The 19,846-nt window shown below is 56.1% G+C and overlaps 1 protein-coding gene across 6 annotated transcripts in view; it reads right to left on the reverse strand.

The window, feature by feature from the left end:
• AGRN (agrin) overlaps positions 1 to 19,846 on the reverse strand; it is a 127,658-nt gene that overhangs the window by 72,558 nt on the left and 35,254 nt on the right. For 3 of the 6 annotated variants that reach the window (XM_030018197.2, XM_030018198.2, XM_041124452.1), the window contains one exon: positions 6,519 to 6,539. The exons of 2 other annotated variants lie outside the window; for them this stretch is intronic. In XM_030018197.2, the coding sequence (XP_029874057.1) occupies positions 6,519 to 6,539 (21 nt within the window). Of the gene's footprint in view, positions 1 to 6,518; positions 6,540 to 6,856; positions 6,888 to 19,846 lie in introns of those variants that run through there. One more of the 6 variants, XM_030018201.2, reaches the window with a different exon arrangement.

Below are 19,846 nucleotides of genomic sequence, written 5' to 3' on the forward strand. Positions count from 1 at the left end.
AGCGAGCCCAGCGGCACTGAACGCACACTACCAGCTCCAGGCCGCTCTGAAGTGGGAAAAAGGTGGCTGTGCACGAGCCAAAGGCACCTGAGACATAGGGACAGCTCGGTCCCCTGGTACCATTATGTCTGGCTCCGTCAGCACTGGGACAGCCCAGCCTGGCCAGCCCCGGGCAGAGGGGACTCATCCCTCAGCCACGCCGAGGTTCCAGAGCAGTCCATCCACCACCGCTGCTCATCCCTGCGCCAACGCCGTTTCTCCCTTTCCTCCTCCTTGGGACTGGAAGCAGCCCGGCTAAGGCTGTAGGTGGTCAGAGGAGGGCCAGCCCCAGCAGGGTGCAAGAGGCAGAAAGTCACCGCGTCTGCCAGGGAAGAAGACGGAGGGGTGGGGGACAGCCAGCCAATTTAACACCCTCAGACACAGCTGCTATTCCTCTACTACAGGCAAGAAAACATTATCTTTGAGCTCATCCATATTCCCCCCTGCCCAGTTTTCTAAATGAAAGTGTTCAATGCATTAAGGCCTCCGTGTGGTCACCAGCCAGTTTAAAGCCTGATACCATTAATGGGTTTATTTCTGGGCTTTCACGGAGAGGATGTCACAGCTGCTGCCAAAATGCAGCAGACGGGCAGAAGGAGCTGGGCTGGGTGCAGCCGGCAGCGTTCAGCGTGGCAGGACGGTAGTTTTATCCTCTTGCTTCTGAAGCAAGAGCTGGCAGGAGACACGAACTCCGTCTCGGGGCCGGGGCAGGTCCTGACACACCAGCACTGGGAGCAGCACGACCCATGCACGCTGCCCTGCATCTCTGCACCGACCTCAGATGCAGGGGGGGGCTCACGGGCATCTCATGGGACCCCCGCACCCTCAAGCCACCAGTTACTTGGTAAGAGGTAACACCAGCAGGAGACACCAGTTTCATTTCCTTCACCTCCCCATTTCTGCCTGCAACACCAAAAATCAGTGTTACGTTGTGAACTGACTGGCAGCTGTCGATCTCTCCCTCCTCACTGAGCTAGAGACCTTGCAGAAGCCCCCAGCTCCTGCTGTTGCCAGGCTGATTCCCCACCTGGCTCCCTTCTCGCTAATCCTGTTTGGCAGGGAGCTAATTGGGATTTATCTGACAGCACCCAATACCTAGAGAGCCATTTTGTGCTTCCTCCGGGGAGGGCGAAGAGGAGGAGGAGGAGGGAGCCTGCAGAAGGCATTTGCACATTCTCCCTTCCCCATGCCCTCCTGCAGTTTTACAGGCTAATTACCAGCATTACAGAGAAAGGAGCAGGAGGGGGAGAAAGTGGGGATTTTAATTATTTCATTTAACACTTGGCAGGACCCAGCTTGACTCCTGCTGAGCAGCGCTTGGAAATAAAGAGCTTTTAAACCCTATCAATGGGAGACGAGGGAGCCATGCGGGAGACGGGGCTGGGGTGGCCAGCCTCACGGCTAGGTTGGTGTGCATGCTAGGAGTGGAAAGGGGTGTTAATTCACACCATTCCTAATAAACAGCCGTGCCAGGCAGTGCTGGACAAGGGGTGCTGGGCCGCCTCTGCTGAAGAGGGGGGGTTTCCCCACTTAATGACTTTGCCCTCCTACCGTGCCACACCGGACCACGCAGCTGTCTTCCAGATGTGCTATGGGATGCCTGAGCATGGAGCGTTGGAGCAGGCCACATGCGTGCACCCCAGGGAACACAGGTCACCCTCTCCCAGCACCGCAGGTCTTTCTCCAAACTGGCGGTCTGCGCTCCACAGCCTGCGGACACGCTGCATTGCAACTGGAAGACAGCCCCTCCGTTAAGAGATGCTCCCCCACACGCGCCGCACAAAGCCCACACCTCTTCCACCTAGCTGCCCATACGGGTTTTATGACGTCTCTGCCTCCCCGCTTAAAAAAGAAAAAAATAAAACCAGGTTTGCACACAGAACTTGGTGTCCAGATCTAAAAGTACAGGGCTGCTGCTCAAAAGCAGACACACGGCAAAGCAAAAGCGACCCAGGGGAGGGAGGCTAAGCCACGCAGCTCCCCGCTGTTCCAGCCAAGGAGCCCAAGCACTTTTTAACCCAGTCCTGTCATCCTGCGCCTTCGCAAAAGCAAACTGCTGCCCCGGGCGACTGCTCGCACGAACTGCTGGGCTCCTGCTGGGACCCACGCTCCTGGCTCTGACTCCTTGTCCCCTGCGAGCCCAGCTTGCAGGCTCCAAATGAGGCAGCCGGGCTTGAACCCAGAGCCCGAGAGGACTCTGCAGACCAAGGCACCCAGCTAGGGATTTCACGCCCTCAGCAGCCACTGCCTCCCTCCTCCATCGTTCCCAGGAGAAGCACATTCCCCGCTGCCTTGCTACGCTGCCAGGACAGCTGCCCGCTGCAGGACTCGCATCCAGGAGCGACGCTGACAACAGCACCCGGCTTGGAAAGAGGTGAGCCAGGGTGATGCTGGGACAAAGATCCCTCCGCTCTGTCCCGGCTGCATTCTCCCAATATTCCGAGGATGTCCGGAGCGGGGTGCGTGCAGCACTACAGCCCCAACCCTGCAGCCGGCCGGCAGCCCTCGGCTCCTGCGGCAGGCTCACATCGCCACCTGCCGCTCTCGCCAACCCATCCCTGCCGAGAGATGCTCCGGCCAAGAGCCGAGCGACGCTCCGGCCAAGAGCCGAGCGGAGCTGCCCACAGCATCTCCATCCACATGGGGTGGCAGCGGTGATGGGGAAGGGAAGCTTCTCCTTTGCTGGGGGACAAACAGACCTCTCAAACGCTTCAGGGGCTACGGTCTGCTCTGAACTTACGTTGTCCTGTGGCTACTGTTTTCCTGAGACAGCATCAACTCCCTCCGCCAGAGGAAGAGCCTTGCCCGGCTACTGGAGTGGCTGAGAGTGAACGGTCCGAGCCTTCAGCCTCTCTATGTGCTGACTGAGTTGGCTGAGCTGTAAGTCGTCACTTCTGCCAACCCTCTTCCGAACATACACCAGTTGCTTTGCAAGCCGATGTAAACTTGTTCATCTGCAAGGGGGCGTGAGGATCAGCTGCTGTTGCAGAGTTCCTCAAGGATATGATAACACGGGGGGGTGCAAATAGGAAAAAACAGTAGAAAACAAATGATGAAACAAACCTACAGCACATTTCTGGAGCAAAGACCCAGACTAAAATTAGCATGTATCCCTGGCGCTCTGGATACCTTCCCGCCAGGAAAGCAGCTGTCACCGGAGTGCTTCCAGACAATGAATGACATCCTTCAGCAACAGGGGTGGGGGTACGCCTCACGCTGTGTCTGCCCGAAAGAGCAGCGTTGGCTGGAGTTAGGGTACTGCCAGTAATCTCAACCAGTGAGAAAACACATCATGCCAGCGAGAACCAGGCACGCAGAGAGCATGAAAGCAGAGGTACCTCACTAGAACACCCCAATTTCTGCCCAGCCAGACCAGCACTCAAGGAGTCGAGTAGCGGCAGCGGGGCGATGCAGGAATGGCCAGCCCATACCCTGAGCAAATGTGAGATATCCTGACAGCAGGAGCACGTTTGCCATGCCAGCTGTACGAAGTGCTGCAGGCAGAGGGAGTGCTGGGAGCAATATTCAGGAGAAGGCCTGCCAGCCTTCAGCCAGAGCTGCTCTGGAGAGCAGAAGCTGAACGCCATGCCACTGGTCAACCCAGTAGCTCTCTGCCACCTCCTCCCCAGCCAGGGCTCCGCAGAGGAGCACTGGTTTGCCCCCAGTTCAGCTGGACGCCTCACCCTGCTCCTGACCCTGGACCAGGAGCTGACTTAACGGCAGCCAAGTGCTCTCCCTGCACCTCTCCCGCGAGTCAAGTCCGTCCGCGAGACGGCTCGCAACGGCTAGGAATTACCCCTGCACCCTCGAGCGATGCAGCTCTGTGCCCGTCAAGCACCAGCGCCTGCCACGAAGGCAGGGCGCAGGGCTCCCACGGAGCGGCTCCGAGACAGATGCTCGGTCGTGGCTGTGTCCGGCACCCGCCGCAGACAGAAGCATCAGCCCCGGGCCCCGGTCCAAGCTGTCTGGTGCGGCAGAGCTTTGTTAACCACTTCCCATAAAGCAGACAAACCACAAGAGCCGCGGAGCGGTGCAAAACAGGCCTCCTGGGAACACGCAGAGCCAGACTTACCAGCAGGACGAGAGCCGGCAGCATCGTCCCCTCCCGCAGCGGCAGGAGAGGACACGCAGCCCGTCGCCCAGCTCCACAGCGGTGGTGCTCAGACAAACCCAGTGCAGACCGCTTCTTTGGGGAGAGCAAAGCCCCCCCGAGCTACACGGTAAGGTGGAAGGAAAAGAGCTCAAGCACTTCGCTAGAAAAGAGAAAGGAAAAATGCGTGCTCGCGCGTGCCCTCAGCGGAGGAGGGCAGCTGCTCCTGTTGGATCGGGAAGGCAGGGAGAGCCGCAAGAGCCTAAGGGAAGGAATGGAAGGGACACCCTCTCCTCTGACCAGCTACGGTCCTGCTCGGAGATCACTCGCAGGCACTGCGGAGAGGCTTGCACGTTGGATGGGGACACGGCAAGGGGGGAGTGGGCAGCCCCGGGAACCCAGAGCCTTTTTCTCCTGCCCACCTCCAGTCTGGGAGAGCCGAAAGCAGGCAGCATCCAGCCACCCACAGCTGAAAGTAAAACGTTTGTGCCGGTGTTGCAAGCAGTGAACAGCATCCAGTCGGCGGGGCTGCTGGCAGCACCCAGGAGGAGAGCAGAACGCTCTCCTGCTAGGAAACGTGCAAGACTCAGTTTATGCATGTCAAGGCCAAGAGACGAGGGAAGCTTGAGCCGGCAGGGGATGCTGTCGGCTTGGATAGCTTCTCTCCTCGCTCCTGGACCAGGGTCCAGGCCAAAAGTAGGCGGCTTTCAATAAAACTTTTATGTCCCCCTGGTCCCTCTCCAGCGCCTTTGCAGCAAGGGCACGTTTCCAAGCAAACCCTTAGCCTACCCCTCCCGAGCTGCACGGTATAGTCTATATATTATACATAATGAGGGGCACAAAACAGGGAGGAAATACAGCAGCAATAGCTTTAAACAGCTCACCAGCCACAGCTGGTCCAGTCCCTTTTCCTCAGTTCAGTGGGATTTGACACAGCCAGCCGCAATGCCCAGACTAAGGCTAGCTGAGCTGCCACAGCTCCGTCCCACCCCACATCGCACCAAAACCCCAGCTGCTCATCCAGCTACGGATGTGGGTCAGCAGCGAACCTAAAGGTCTCAAGATGAGCAGAGCGTGGGCAGAGGAGCGGCTCTAAAGTCAAAGCTGGTGCAGAGAAGCGTTTCGATACCTCTGCACCCCTGCCCGTCCGTGGCAAACACAGACCTGGGACTTTTTGCCACGGCAGGGCGGCTGCCCGGGCATGCCGGAGAGGGTCAGCGGCACAGGGAGGCATCGCGCTCGCCCCGTCCTCCAACCCGAGCCAGCCGATGCGTGCAAAGGTTTGTGCACGCAGGGGGAGGGCGTGAGATGAACCGCCAGCCCCAACCGCGTGCCAAACGCCTTCCTTACATACGCTCTGTATCCACAGCCACCAAACAAAGGAGCTGGCCACGAGGCTCCCGGGATGCCAGGATTCCCAGCACCGGGGATCACAGGGAAGCGGGCACCCAGCCAGCCTGCAGCCATGTACACCGTACACCCTTCCCTCGCCCGCTAAGGGCTGCTCTCATCAGCCAGGGCACGCACATGGTTTGTTTTAATGGCTGGGATTCACCGTTTAAAAAAAAAACCAACATCCATGCGGATGAGAGCTGGGGGTGAGATGAGCAACTGCTGACACGGTGCGGGGCAGCCGAGGCGAGGGGACCAAAGGAGCAGGGACGGGAACACTTCAGGGGCTTCGGCCCGTGCCCACCCTCCACTCGCTTTTGCTAGAAAGCTGCCCAGAAGAATTGTCTGTGGCATGTTTGCCCCACACCTGCAGCTTCACAGCTCAGTCAGGACGGAGGGCACGCACAGCCTCTGCCCTCGACCTGCTGGCAGCAACGCTCTGCCCTCCTGCATTAATTACATCAAGCGCAGCCCGCACCACAAAACCCCGAGGCCAGGTCAACGGGCGAGCCTGTCCGTTTTACCTCCAGTATGAGCTGGGATAGTGCTCTCCCCCACCCTCCCCAGGAAGCTGGTGAAGGTGAGAGGCTGAGGATGGAGTTGGATATGAGGCAAGCACTAGGTGAGAAATATCCTTAGATCACAGTTTCGCGCCCACAGCGCTCCAGAGGCTTGGTGCCGCGGCAGCTCTCGCTCGCTTCGTGCGAGGACGGTAGAAATCCAATCGAGCCCAGGCAACAACGTCGGGCTGGGCAACGTGGAGGCGGAGGGGAAAGCAGTTCTTCAAACTGTGATCTAAAAGCAATAGCTCCCTTCGAGGTGAGCGCACACTCTGCAGCCAAGAGGCTGTGGGGATGGGTGTGCCTGTACCCACCTCCAGAAGGTTTCTATTGCTCCAGCACACCCCGGGTGGATGGAAGAATGACACGGACTAGCCAACGAGTCTGATGGTGGATGGAAAAAATGGTATTTTTTTGCATGACGCACCACCACTTACCAGCAAGAAGCTTCCTATGTTCTTTAGAAAGCAGGGGAGGGGAAGGAAAAAAAGGAGAGAACAAAACAGTTAGAAACAAGAAAACAGACAGCTAACCCAAAGTTTTCCTACCCTCCCCCAAGCCCCCTCCTCCAAAGCTCCGCTATCGACACCACCTGGGGCAGCTTCCATCCACCTCTTCCAGCCCTTTCCAGGCAGCATCGGGCACTAGCTCCCAAACCACCCCAGAAGATCGTGGCCGGGTTGCTGGCACCTGCGTCCTGGTGAGGAATTCCTTACCCCTGGCCCAGCAATCCTACGTCTCACACAGGGGAAGCAGGAGAAAACCAACAGCTCACGTGTAGCAGACATGGGTGGTTTTGGCACCGAGAGATGGCCCGGCCACCAAGCCGTGCCTCTGGGGACCCACGCGTGGCCCGGGACTGGGCGCTGGTGGCTGCGAAGGACCGGGTGCGGAGAGGGCAGCACGACCACGACTCCCACTGCCACCTTCGCTTCCAACACAGGAACACGCTGGCGGTTTCCCCAGTAAAACCCCAATTCTTCCAGTAGTAACCCTTATTTTCAGGAACATCGCTTGCCCCCTCTGAGTTTGTTTCCATCCCCACCTTCTAAGCCCATCGATTTAAACGTGTTTTCATGGCACGATGGGGTCCCAAATCTGCAGGTAGCCAGAAAACAGCAGGATCCTGATGTTACCGATGATACTGCACACTGCAACAGCCTAAATCATGCACAGCAAAACAAGGGAGAAACAGAGAGCCCCAGAACCAGAACACTAAATAGGTGCAAACGACAACAACAAAAACCCCATCGGGAACATCTCAGCACTCACTGTTGACTATCGGCCAGACAACACAAGCATGCTGGGTTAGATACCACAGTTGATTTGATCCACGGAGAAGCCTGCACTCTTTCCTTACAAGGACGGCTAAGGGAGGTCCTGGAGAACGTAACAAGTGCAGCCAAGACTCAGAAGCCGACATGCATTAACTGTGAAACTTCGTGGGTTGCCTTGTTAACAGATGATTTTCTGAAACCAAACTCACAATTTGGAAATGTTCAGGAGCTAAGCCTGGAGTTATCCGCAGCCATGCCAGCTTCCCAATACAGGCTCCCACGGATCAGATGTTTCCCATTCAACTCAAAGGGGCACATCCTTTACCATCGCAGCTTGATACCTCCTATCCCAATGCATCACCTGGGCTGGAACTACTTTTGAAGTCTAGGAAACCAGAGCACAAGATGAAACAAGGTCCCCAACCCACACGATGAAAGAGAAGGTTAACACTTAAACAGCTGAGCATTTTAACAGTTGCTATTGAGCACAGCCTATTTATCTGCAAGTAATCTACGGCAGTATAGAAGTCCTGTAACCGTTATAGTATTCATTCTAGATGCCTATGGAAATAAGAGCTGTCCTCACAGCCAGGTCCTTGTCCCACCAGGACATGGGCATCTCCTAGTGTGAAATGCAACTCAACCCCTCTTTTCTATTCCACCCGGACCACTCTGCCTCCTCACAGGACCACACAATAGCTACTAGATAGTTAAGAGCAGGTTGGAGCTTGGAGTACACGGTGCTTCTTGTGTGCTTTTCTCAGGCTGGACTCTCAAGGGCTGCTGAAAAAGGACAGACACGGAGCCGCAGGGGAAGCACGGCCAGACGGGTGGGATGCAAGGGACGGAGGTGGGCGACTTCCCAGGGAAAGGGAGCGTGCTGGGCCACGTAGCAGAGGAAATGGAAGAGGAGGCAGATAAGGATGCAGCTGGAACAGAGAGCCTCACCCGCTGCCCCAGTACCCGGGCTGAGGGGTGCTGAGGCTTCCCCCATGCTTTGCATGCCACGTTAGCAGCAGCTCCCACAATGGGCTGTGGGACGTGGGTAATGTGACACTGTGAAGAGTCCTGACAGCTCACTGTGACTATTAGGGGAAAAACAAAGTGAGCATTGAGGGCTGGAGACGGCCCCATGCCAAGGAAGTGACGTGCAGCCTTCTCCATTGGCAACCGGGAGCCCTCTCAGCTATAACCTGTTGGGAGATGGAGGGAAGAAAGGGAGAGGGGAAAAACAGCTTAAAAATATCCCAGAGCGGCGCAGTTATTTTGGGATTTTAATTTATAAAAAGAGGAAGAAAAACAGTGTCGTGGTTTAACCCCAGCCAGCAACTAAGCACCACGCAGCCGCTCACTCACTCCCCCCCCACCCAGTGGGATGGGGGAGAAAATCGGGAAAAAGAAGCAAAACCCACGGGTTGAGATAAGAACAGTTTAATAGAACAGAAAAGAAGAAACGGATAATGATAATGATAACACTAATAAAATGACAACAGCAATAATGAAAGGATTGGAATGTACAAATGATGCGCAGTGCAATTGCTCACCACCCGCCGACCGGCACCCAGCTAGTCCCCCGAGCGGCGATTCCCCGCCCCCACTTCCCAGTTCCTATACTAGATGGAACGTCATATGGTATGGAATACCCTGTTGGCCAGTTTGGGTCAGGTGCCCTGGCTGTGTCCTGTGCCAACTTCTTGTGCCCCTCCAGCTTTCTCGCTGGCTGGGCATGAGAAGCTGAAAAATCCTTGACATTAGTCTAAACACTACTAGCAGCAACTGAAAACATCAGTGTTATCAACATTCTTCTCATACTGAACTCAAAACATAGCACCGTACCAGCTACTAGGAAGACAGTTAACTCTATCCCAGCTGAAACTAGGACAAACAGAAATGAAAGCCAAGAGCCCATGGCCAGCTCTGGTGCAGATGAAATATTAGCGTCTGGCTGCAGGACTGCAGCCCTCCCTCCCTTCCTTTGCTCCGATGCCTCTACATTAATATTATGTGGATTGCGCCGTCTCCGTCACAACCTTTTGTCCTTTGATTTCAGGGGATTCAACTCGACCGCAATCCCGCGCCAAAGGAAAGGACGCGAACGCCAGCGTGGGAGACGGGCAGTCGCTGCGGGGAACAGAGCGCGGGCAGTCATTAGGTGTTGCGTATTTTGGGGGCCGTTCCCATCGAGCGGGGGAAGTCTCGGGTCCCCTGCCTTTGCCGTGTGGGCGTAAGGCGGCTCACCCAGCTCAGCCCGGTCACCTCAGGCGCTGTGGCAGAAATCCAGCAGCCGCCTGGCAGCGGCCGCCGCACGACGCTCGGTCACGCATCGTTTACTGCGCACACAGCGCTTCTCACCCAACTGCTTCGCAGCAGGCGGCGAGGTGGGGGGGGTGTCCCTCAGCCGCTGGCACCCCAGGGATCCCCCCCTCGCCGCTCCCCGGCAGGGCACCGCATCCCTCCGCCGCAGCCCGGCGAGGCAGCCCAGACCACGCTGCCTAACGCGCGCAGGACAAGTGACATGCCCGAGGCCACCGCGTGAGAAGGGCAGCGGCAGAGGTCTATAGCACCCGCAGGGGCAGAGGTCAAGCAAGAGCTCGTTTCCCACGTGCGTTCCCAAAGCGGCACCTTTTCTTTAAGGTACCCCTGCAGGTAGGTCCAACTGGGGTGGGGAGACCCTTGGGTCCAGCTGGGGCTTTGTGCTGGGTAATGAAGTGTCACTGCCTGCCCGCAGCTGGATAGCGACTGAAGCTTTCATATGCAGATGCCAAAACCTGATGTTCACTGGGACTGGAACAGCAGCTGCTTTTCAGAGTCAGGGGAAAACCAGAAGGAGCGAGATGGAGACAAAGAGAAGATGAAGTTGCCTGGCCAAGACCCCCGCAGAGCTGCCAACTTCAGTGCTGCAGCCCTCAGGAAATGGGAATTGCAGCTTTTTAGCACCGGGATGAGAGACAAGAGTGCTGCTCCAGGCCCAAATCCCACCTGGCTGCTTGGGCTGCAGAACAGCAGGGAAGAAGAGCACGTGGGATGAGGGCTGGGTGGAAAAAAGGGCCGGTGTCCCCCGTGAGTGCTGCTAGCTCTAGTTTACGGGTGGGGAACAGAATCCCAGAAGGGTTAAGGGACTTGAGACAGACCCACTCAGGCTGGCGTTGCCACAGCAAGACTGACCGCTTGACCCCGTGGAGCCAGAAGTCGCCTGTGACTCACGAAGGTCTCGGAGCCAAAGGCGGCCCGGACCGCTCTTCTGCTCAGCAACAACAGCCACCCACCCACGCAGCGCTGCTCCAGCGCCAACATCTCCGGATGGTGTCCCGGACACCCCGGCACCTTCCCACACACGCTGACCTGCCGAGCTTCCACCCTGCAGCTCCTGCTCCTTCTTCCTGAGGCTCGGGAGATCACGCCGCTCCGGCGGGGTACGCACGTTCTCCCTCTCGTTTTTAGAACAAAAGCGCAATTGAGATGAGTAACCCCAGAGCCTGACCTGCCTTTCAACTCCAGCAAATGTCACTGGGCTTTGATTTTTCCCTTCGTCGTGCTATGGCTCAACGAAGCAGCTGTTAACATCAAGAAGGGGGACAAAAAGTTTATTTTACTATATATTAAATAAAACAAAAAAGAAAGGAGAGAGGGAGGCTCTGTTCCAAGGTCAGGCACCTGACTGCGGAAAGTTTTCCTGGACAGAAACGCACTCGGAGCAGGGGAATACACCCGAGCTTTGCAGAGAAGCAATGCAGAAGAGGAAGCTGGTGCTCGTGCCATGCCTGGGGAGTGCAGGCCAGGCGTGCAGCCATGGCTGGAACAAAGCAGACCTACCCTTCCGGAGCACCCAGTACATACTTTTTGACTTACTTCTGCCAGGGGCTGAGCCGTTACGTCATGAAAAGCGGTACTTCTGAGAAACCACATGCGACTTGGACAAGTCGCCCAACACAGCTGTTGCGAGGCCAGAACTATCTCCTGCCTGACAGCTCAGTTCCCGACACGCTTGACCATTCCCCGACCGTTTCCCTGCTGCTCAAGTCGGAAGAACTCACCGAGGCAAGCTGTCCTCTGGGAAAACCCTGCCTGGAGATCCCAACCTGAAGAAGAGGTCCCGTAAGATGGTCTTGCAGAACGACAACTGCTAAACGAACATGGGCTCAACCCCAGGGCTCTAGGCAGGGCAGCGGCTTTCCTCCGCAAGTCTTCCTTCAAAGACTTCAGAGGGAACCAGTGGAGGGCACTGGGGGGTGGATATTGTTCACCTGCACCCCCCCCCGCTCAGTCAGATGACAGTGCGCCCATGGGAAAAAGCTGGACCGCCTGCAGAGCCAGAAGAGATGGGCTCTGAGGGGCCAGGAGGGATCCCTGATGGATCCCAGAACCCCAAGAGCACAGTGTTTTCTTTGCCCTCACACTAACGTCGCCGATAAGCCTGCCAGTCAGATCCAGGTTGGACTGTCTCATTCCCAAGGAAACAAGCCAAGGGTTCCCACGCCACCTTCCCGCTGCTCGGTGCACAAAAGCGACACAGACTTCCTGAAATCCCTCTCTCCGTGACCCTCCCTACTGTTTCTCTGCATCCTGCTCCAAGGCCACATTCTGCACTGAGATAACAAGGCACTCGCTGCCAAAACCAGCAGCCGAGGGGCCCGGGATCCACGCAAATCTGCATTCAAACAAAGACCTGATCTGAACGGTCAGAAACTAGAGATGGAGCCCCGTGGCTCGGGCTTACCTAATCCACCTAAGGCCAGCGTGGGATCTCTGGAAGAGCTGGGGGCCTGGGCGCCAAGGTCCCACCGAAAGCCGGGGGTACTCGGGCACCCACCTCCCAGCCGCAATGGGCAGAGCGGTGCTGGGAGGGAGCCAGCAGTCGGGCAGGCCGACAGCTCAGCCCTGCAGGAACGGGCAAGCTCTGCGGCACCTCCCGCGGCCGGTGACGAGGAGCTGGAGCAAGCCAGAAGAGCCAGAGACAGTTTCCGTCAATTTGACAATTCAATCCCTACGCAAAGAAATGAAACCCAAGCAATCGCACGCTAAAAAAAAAAAAAGAAAATGCCTCCATTTTCCTTGCAGTTGGCGCTTAATTCAGGGATTTTCTTAAGTCCGGGGCATCCAGCCGTCCCTGCTCTTGTAAATTACACACTAATTAAGCGCATTACACTTGCTCTCAAAAACGTATCAATCAATTGGCATGCGATCAGCATCCAATAATTGCTGCCGCCGAAGAATTTCAACCTCCCTGGAGAGGTGCAATTTTGTGTGTTAATTGTTTAGGTTTGGCAAGCAAGACGGGAGCTAACGAGCAGCCCAACTGCCACCTTGGGAGAAGGGTGCTGCTGAAGGGAGAAGAGGAGGCAGGGATTTTCCCACCTTCCTCCATTCCCAAGCTCTGAGGAACAGTCCCCAAAACAGAGCCAGAATTGAAACCAGATGTGTAGGAAGTGTCTCATTAGCAGTAATTGCTTTGCAAGGATTTGAGGTTTCCCCTCTGTGCCACCACCAAACACACTTTTAAGAAGCTGCCGTGGGTTGGGTACCAGGATGCACTGGTGGGGGGGAGGAAAAAACCCACAGGGCAGAGTCTCTACTACACTAACATTTTTATTGAAGCCAGAGAAAGTTTACTCAGCCTGGGCTGGCTGCAGGCATCAGCCCGCTGAGTGGCAGAGGATCACCACTCCAGCAGATTAAGCTGAAAAAACTCGGCATCTCAAACCCTCTTTCTGGAGCGTGGCTCATCACGGCCAAATGATTCGTGAAATAGCCTCGTGATTAGCTCCCTTGCACCCTCCCTGCTTTCATAAGGGGCAAAACAGGCACAAGACACTCCAGGAACTCTTCTCCTTCCCTGCAACTCAAGGCTGATTAGAGGATCTGGCAGGGACTCTAGGCTTCCCTTACCCAACCATCCCTGCTTGTAATTTTACCTGTGGAGTGATTTTCCTTGGATTACAGGGCTGAACCCAGAACAAATCAAAGCCAAAGACACGATTAAGAACAGGTCAATCAGGTCCTTGCGCAGAATCGCAGAGCTGTTTCTGTTCCCCAGGACAGGGAGACCCAGAACAAGCCAGGACAGCCGTGAGCCGCCTCAGGGACTGCAAGAGACCCGAGACCCCCTCTGCTCAGCCCTCGGCCCCTCCGAGTCCCTGTGGCATCAAGAGCCATTATTTTCTCCGTGCTGCACAAGTTTCCCACACCAGGTGACGATTTACCACCTAGTCATTTGACTAAATCATCCCTTTGTTCTTGTGCTGAATTTTGACTTCTTCAAATAAAAGCGCAGGCAGAATCTCTGATTTATAGCCGACCATCTTCATAATTCCGCCTTCCTGCACCCCACACAGCACTAGCTTTGATCATACCTCAGAAACACAGAGGGAAGCAGACAGCGGTTAAGCAGCCAGCACACCCAGCCGGTCTCATCCCCTCCCAGGGAGGCTGAGCTGGCACACAGACCCACACAGCCCCTGCTTCAGGGACCCGTGGTTTATTATCCCGAGGCAGAAAACCTTGGGAAGCAGCACCTCGCGCTCTAAGCTCCCAGTAGAATCACCTCCCCATGCACCCCTCAGCGAGGGGAAGAAGCTACGAGGGTACAAAGCCGAATGGGACAGGGTGTTACCTGCTGCCCGCTTTGTCACCTTGCTAGAGATGGGCGAGTCCGTGCCTTAAGCGATTTCCCTGTCCCAAGTGCCAATCCCCACAACCGGGGTAGCGTGAGGGACCCCAGTCCCAGCTGGGGTACACCCCCAGGAGGAGAAGGGACCTCTCTTCCCCCCCCCATTTCCTTCTCCAGCCCTTGCAAGACAAAGGACCCAGTCTTTGCTAGACATAAACTAACTGTAACAGCCGCCCCCAGGGACAGGGTGGAAGAGCGATTCGAATGTCAGAGGAGGAGTAGGCACCCGCATTATTTTTGGTGAGAAGAGCATAATGGAGAGCCTGCAAATCTCCCGTATTCCTTGGGCTCCTTTCTCAAGTCCCTTTAGCATGCCGCATCCCCTCTCCCCCCCGCAACGCGAGCAGAGCTCAGATCGCAGTCTCCAGGGCTAAGACAATAGCTGCTTATGTTCTAAACTAGCACTGCTTTCTGGGAAGAGAGCCAGGCCTGGCAGCTCTCAGCAGCAGGGAATAAAAGATGTGTTTGTGCTACGGAGCCCCTCTGCACCAGTGGGGCACCCTCAAAGGGAGGCAAGGCATCAGCCTGCTGGGGATCCGAAAAAGAAATGCAGACAGATGCCCTGGGCTTTAGTGAGAGGGGAATGAGAAAGACCGCAGGACCAAGAGAGAAGCGAGCGCCTTGTTCAAGGAAGCGAGCCGCGCAACCAGCGCAAGCGAGGCCCGTGGGCACAGGCAGATGCACGGCATCCCCCCTCCAAGAGCCGAGAGAGCCGAGGCTGCAGCGCGTCGGGCTGCTGAAATCCGTGGGAATCGAGGATGCTCTCAACGCCGGGGCCGTCCGAAGCGAGAGACGGGGTCACGGGCAGAGCACGGGCGCAGACCCCACGCCAAAAGCGAGCTGCGTGTCAGCAGGACCCGCCTGAGCACGACCGACGGCTCCTTCCACCCCGCGGCGGGGAGCGGGCTCAGGAGGCAGGCAGGCAGCCCTGCGTTTTGCCCGTCGTTTCTTCACGCTCGCCGCTGCCAAGCCCGAGCACGCGGTCCCGGGGGAATCTCCTTCTCCGCAGCGTGGCACTCTGAACGCCTGTACCGCCGGCTGGATAACGAGAGGTGCTTTTTGGTCCCTCTACAAGTCCCTGGAGAGGCAGAAGGTTCCATCCTGCAGGGCCCACGGATGTCTTAGTGGGACGTAAGCCCCGGCAGCAGCAGACCAGACCCACCCGAGAGCCCGAACACGGCTTTCGCACCCTCTGCGCAGCTGGCCGGGAGGCGATGGAACCACGCACTTGTCCTCTTCGCCATCCCGGCCGCTTCCACGGGCTCAGCCTCAGCTGCTGGGATGGATGCTCAGCTGCAGCGGGGTGGAAAGCCCACCACAGCAGAGGTACCCCCGCTTGGGTACCACCCTTTGTGGAAGCGCCCAGGCTCAACCGGGACAGAGCCACGGGCAGGCATCACGCTCGGTACAAGCCGTGCCTTGGCTCATACCGTCCCTTCCTAGGTCAGAAAGTGGGAACGCATTTCTCGGGCCAGGACTGCAGCCCCTGCCTCCAAGCCAGGGACATCCAGTCCACACGCTAACAGAAGCGTCGCAGGGAACCGGTGAGGCTAAAAGCACACGGGGTCCTTCCCACGCAGGCAATTTTCTGGGCTGAGCAGCAAGTGCAGCAGTCAGCCTGCAATCCCATTAGCTGCCCAGTATGGATACTGCCCCCGTGTCCTTGACAACAGTCTTTTGCCCCACTGGGCTCTTTTGGTACCTCTACCATGCCCCAGGCAGTACATAACTCATTTCCTAATATCCTTCCTCCTCAGCACTGCTGTCAGAAGCAATAACCAACACCAGTGTCTTTAAAACGTCCATGTTTCGCTGCGGTGGAACAAAATGCAAATCAATTAATCTAAAAAAAAAAGAAAAAAAAAAATCAAACTGGCCTCTTCTTTTCCTCTCTTTTTATGAAGCTTTAAGGTTGCTTTTCGACTGTCCTGAATAATTGACGTTAACATGAAAATTTAAAGTCTTTCAAGGTTTCATTAAAATTCATTCTCTTTCCCTTTGGAGAATTGTCACTGCCAGAGTCCCATGTAGGGCAGACAGCACAAGCAGCTGCCTCCGTTCACAGCATTTAACTCCGTTCTCTCTGGCTAAAGAAAATTCCCTTTTAATTGTTTAATGCAGACCCTGAAATAACATCCTGCACTACTCCCCATCGTCAGCCTACTAATCCCACTCCCACCTGATTCCGGCACAAAGCCTGCATTTACCCTACCTCCTCCAACCCATTTAAGCTCCACCATTTCCCCACCACTCCTCCCGTCCCAGCAGCCCACAGCAGGAGCACAGCACCATAACGGGCTCCCGCGCCGAGCCAAGCAAGGCAGCTCACTTGACCCCTTCCTCACACGAGTTAAGCGGTGTCTTCCCTCCCCAGCTATTTCTGCTTCGCGTCGCATCTTCACCCATGGGCACGGCACTTCACAGACGAACAAAGCCTTGCGTCTCCCGGTAGGTGGGATCCAGACAAACCCTCCAGCGTAAGCCAGCCTCTAGCAGAGGGCAGCAGGCAGACGTATGCCTCAAGGACAGCACTACTACCACAGTCCCTTCCAGGATGCCCGATGCCGGTGGCCAAGGTCCTTCTCAACGCGCCGCGCTCCGGGAAGCCGCGGTTCTGGCAAGAAGACGTGACAGCGGCACTGCGGGAGCAAAAAGGTGGCCCCCGGAGCAGCAGGCAGGGGAGCACGGCTTGGTACGGCCGTGGGGGAGAAGGGTTTTTGGGGGTCCTGCACCCGGCAAGCACCCCGTTCCCGGAGCGACAGCGAAGGGCTTGGCTCGCTCCCGCTCCTAGCCTCAGCCCACAGCTGCCCGGCTCCTTCCTAACAGCGAACTGCCACATCCAATTAAGTTTCTCCCGAAGAGAGCGACCCTATAGCCCAGGAAACCCAAGACAAATGGCGATATTTTTTAGGAATCAGTATTTTAAATTGCAAGACTCCACGTTGTCTTTAAAAGGCCAAAACGTGCTTCCCCAGAGCATCTGCGATGCAGGAGGGGTGGCCCTTGGTTGGGCCATCAGATAACCTAACACACACGAGGAAAACAGCAGAGACCGGGAAAAAATTACAGGCTAGAGCTGGCGTTAGTGCTCTTAAAATGCTGCCAAGGCTATCAAACCCTATTGGGCTTTTCTGCGAGAGCTGTTTAGCGGCACCCTCGGCAGCTGCCAGCCGTTCCCAGGCCACTGCTCTCCCAGCACAGCTGGGCTCCAGAGGCTGCACGGAGAGGGTCAGGTTTCCTATTAAATCACAGCACCAAACTGGGGGCACTGTTACCAATTAAGTGTTATAACCTTTGGCAAAGCTCTCCCAATTCACCCCACTTGACCAACTGACCCCGAAGATTTTGAACAGCCTCTATAAAGCCTATTGATCTTTACCGAAGTCAAACCCGCGTGGGTTTTGTTTCCAGAAGGGAAGTTATCAGGGAGTGAGAATGTTGCACTTGCACTGACCATTAACCTCACACTTTCCTTTTAAGCATAAGCTGACCCTTTTCTCCTCTTGGTAAAGGAACAAGCTGGCACTTCAGAACAGACAGATGCTCCAAAAAGCTCCCAGCAGTAATACTAGCACCGAGCGTTCACTGCTCCGCACGCTCATTCTCGTGTAACCCTTACAGGGAAAACAACCGCCCTTCCAGCTGCAAGGAGAGCCAGGGCAGAGGCTGCCTTCGCTCTCAGGGCTCTCTTCTCACAGCAGGGCCAGCACATTCCCTCTTCCAAGAGGATGTAACGAGGACCAAACTACAGCTGTTGTGCCCAGCGATTAGCGCCAAGGCCGAGGACTACGGCATGAGTCCAGGCTCAGGAGACCAGGCAAAAGACAGAACCACAAGGCAAGGATGGAGGGCTCCGGTTCCCAGGGCATCTCCTCCCTGATCCACCAAGACAGGCCAGGTCTAGCACACAAGCATTTGGGAGGAGAGCACCCACAGCACATCTCCCACTACCATGAGATCTTCTGGACCAGGAGTAGCAAACCATGAGAGATTTATAGTCCTTTCCAGGTACACTACGTTCTTAAGGCTACAGCAAAATCCAAGAGACAGATGCCAGGATGCAGAACAGTCTCTAGCTGCAAAATGCTGTGAGCAAACAGGACTACTATAAGGGATCACTAGCCCAAAAGGAAACAGGCTGGAAGACAGCATGGCACAAAAGCCCACAGCCAGGTAAAGCAGGATTAGAGAAGCGGCAGCCAGTCACTCCAAGCAAACAGGTTCTGGGCCAACAACAGAGGCCAGCAGAGCTGGCAGTGAGGTTCAGTGAAGGACTTGTAGCTGCCCACTCCAGAGCCTTAGGGGTAAAACAAGGAAAAAACCAAAATAAGCTTCATTAAAAACTGCCTCCCCCCTACTTCTCTAAGCCAACGTACTGCCGGTGGTACAAAGCAAAAGCCTGACAGGATCCGACAGCGCTAGCTCCCTTCTGCTTCGGAGTCCTGCAACTCTCAGCATTTCCTCTTGCCTGCCCCTAACACGCTCTCCTGCAGAACTTCTGCACAACTCAAAAGGCTCTGCATCACTTCGGCCCGCAGGAGGGCCAGGAAGACAAGCTGGGCTCTTTTCTGTGATCGCACAGCATTAATGGTCCTAGCAGGAAGCCGAGAAGGCCAAGGTTTTTATTTATTTTTATTTTTTACTAGAAGATTTAAAACCGAACAGAGAAGAAAGGTTCAATCCATCTACAGGGGGTGTCTGGTGTGGGTCCCGGTCATGCAGCGGGAACGTGGGAGCATCAAGAGAAGCCAGACCTGTCACCTTTCCTGGGATGGAAAGCATCACTACTGACTGTGGCTGCTGGTGCAGAGACACGGGAGAAAGACAGCCCCCAGTTTAAAGCATTCCGGGTACCCTTATCTCCATCTTCCTGATCCCTCCCCAGCCACTGATGCCTAACCAAGCAGTTGATACCGAGGCACAGCCCGTCCCGCTTCTGCAAAACGGAAGGTTTATTCCCACGCCTCTAACAACAAGGAGAAAGGGGCAGAGGCAGTTTCTTTTGTGGCAGCGGGCAAACGGGACGTGCTCTTTCTGCCCCCCTCTCCCCGTGTGCTCTGCTCACCCTTGCCACCCGCGTAAGATAGCCCCCTCCACGCCGAGAAGCCGTCCAGGCACCCACACGTGCTCGCCGCTGGCTGGGCTAGCGACTGCCCAGGAACAGCCTGATCCAAGTAATCAGCCTCCCACGCACACATACTCCGCTCCCTTGAAGCTGTAAGTTCCCATCACACAAGGCGTCCTTGTGTGTCAAGACCAAATGCGTCCCAGCCTCCCTGCCCCACTTTCAGTCCAAGAAAGGAGATAAATGCTGTTCTTACCTAGTAATGAATAATCCAGAATCCACGTGGGAGAGGACAGCACATGCAAAAAAAAAAAAAAAAAACAGAGCAAAAACAGTCGGTCAGACCAGAGTAAACTCTGCCCCCAGACTTGCCAAGCAGAACCGCTCTGCCCCGCTCGTCCCTGGGCAGCACAGGCTGGTTCCACTGGCCGTGGAGAAAAGCTTGCCGGAGTCAGGGCGAGCAAGGAGCCCCTGTGCTCAGCCAGCCCCTGCGTCCGACTCCTCACCCCACTCTGGCTCACCCCCAGAAGCCCGCACAGCCCCCCCCAGAGCAGCCCTGCAAAGCATCACCCCTCACCCAGCCAGAGAAACGGTGCAGATCAAAGCCCCGTGAAGAACAGCCTGGATAAAAGCAAGGGAGAAACCCTGACCCCTGCAGATCTGCAGGGACAACAGCAGAAGGCAGATAAGCCTTATCAGTGGCACAGAGGACAACAGAGTCCCCCGTTCCTGCCACGCTGCTGACAAGCCTGGCCC

The sequence above is a fragment of the Aquila chrysaetos genome, chromosome 6, assembly GCF_900496995.4.
Source record: "Aquila chrysaetos chrysaetos chromosome 6, bAquChr1.4, whole genome shotgun sequence".
In the NCBI taxonomy this organism is placed as follows: Eukaryota; Metazoa; Chordata; class Aves; order Accipitriformes; family Accipitridae; genus Aquila; species Aquila chrysaetos.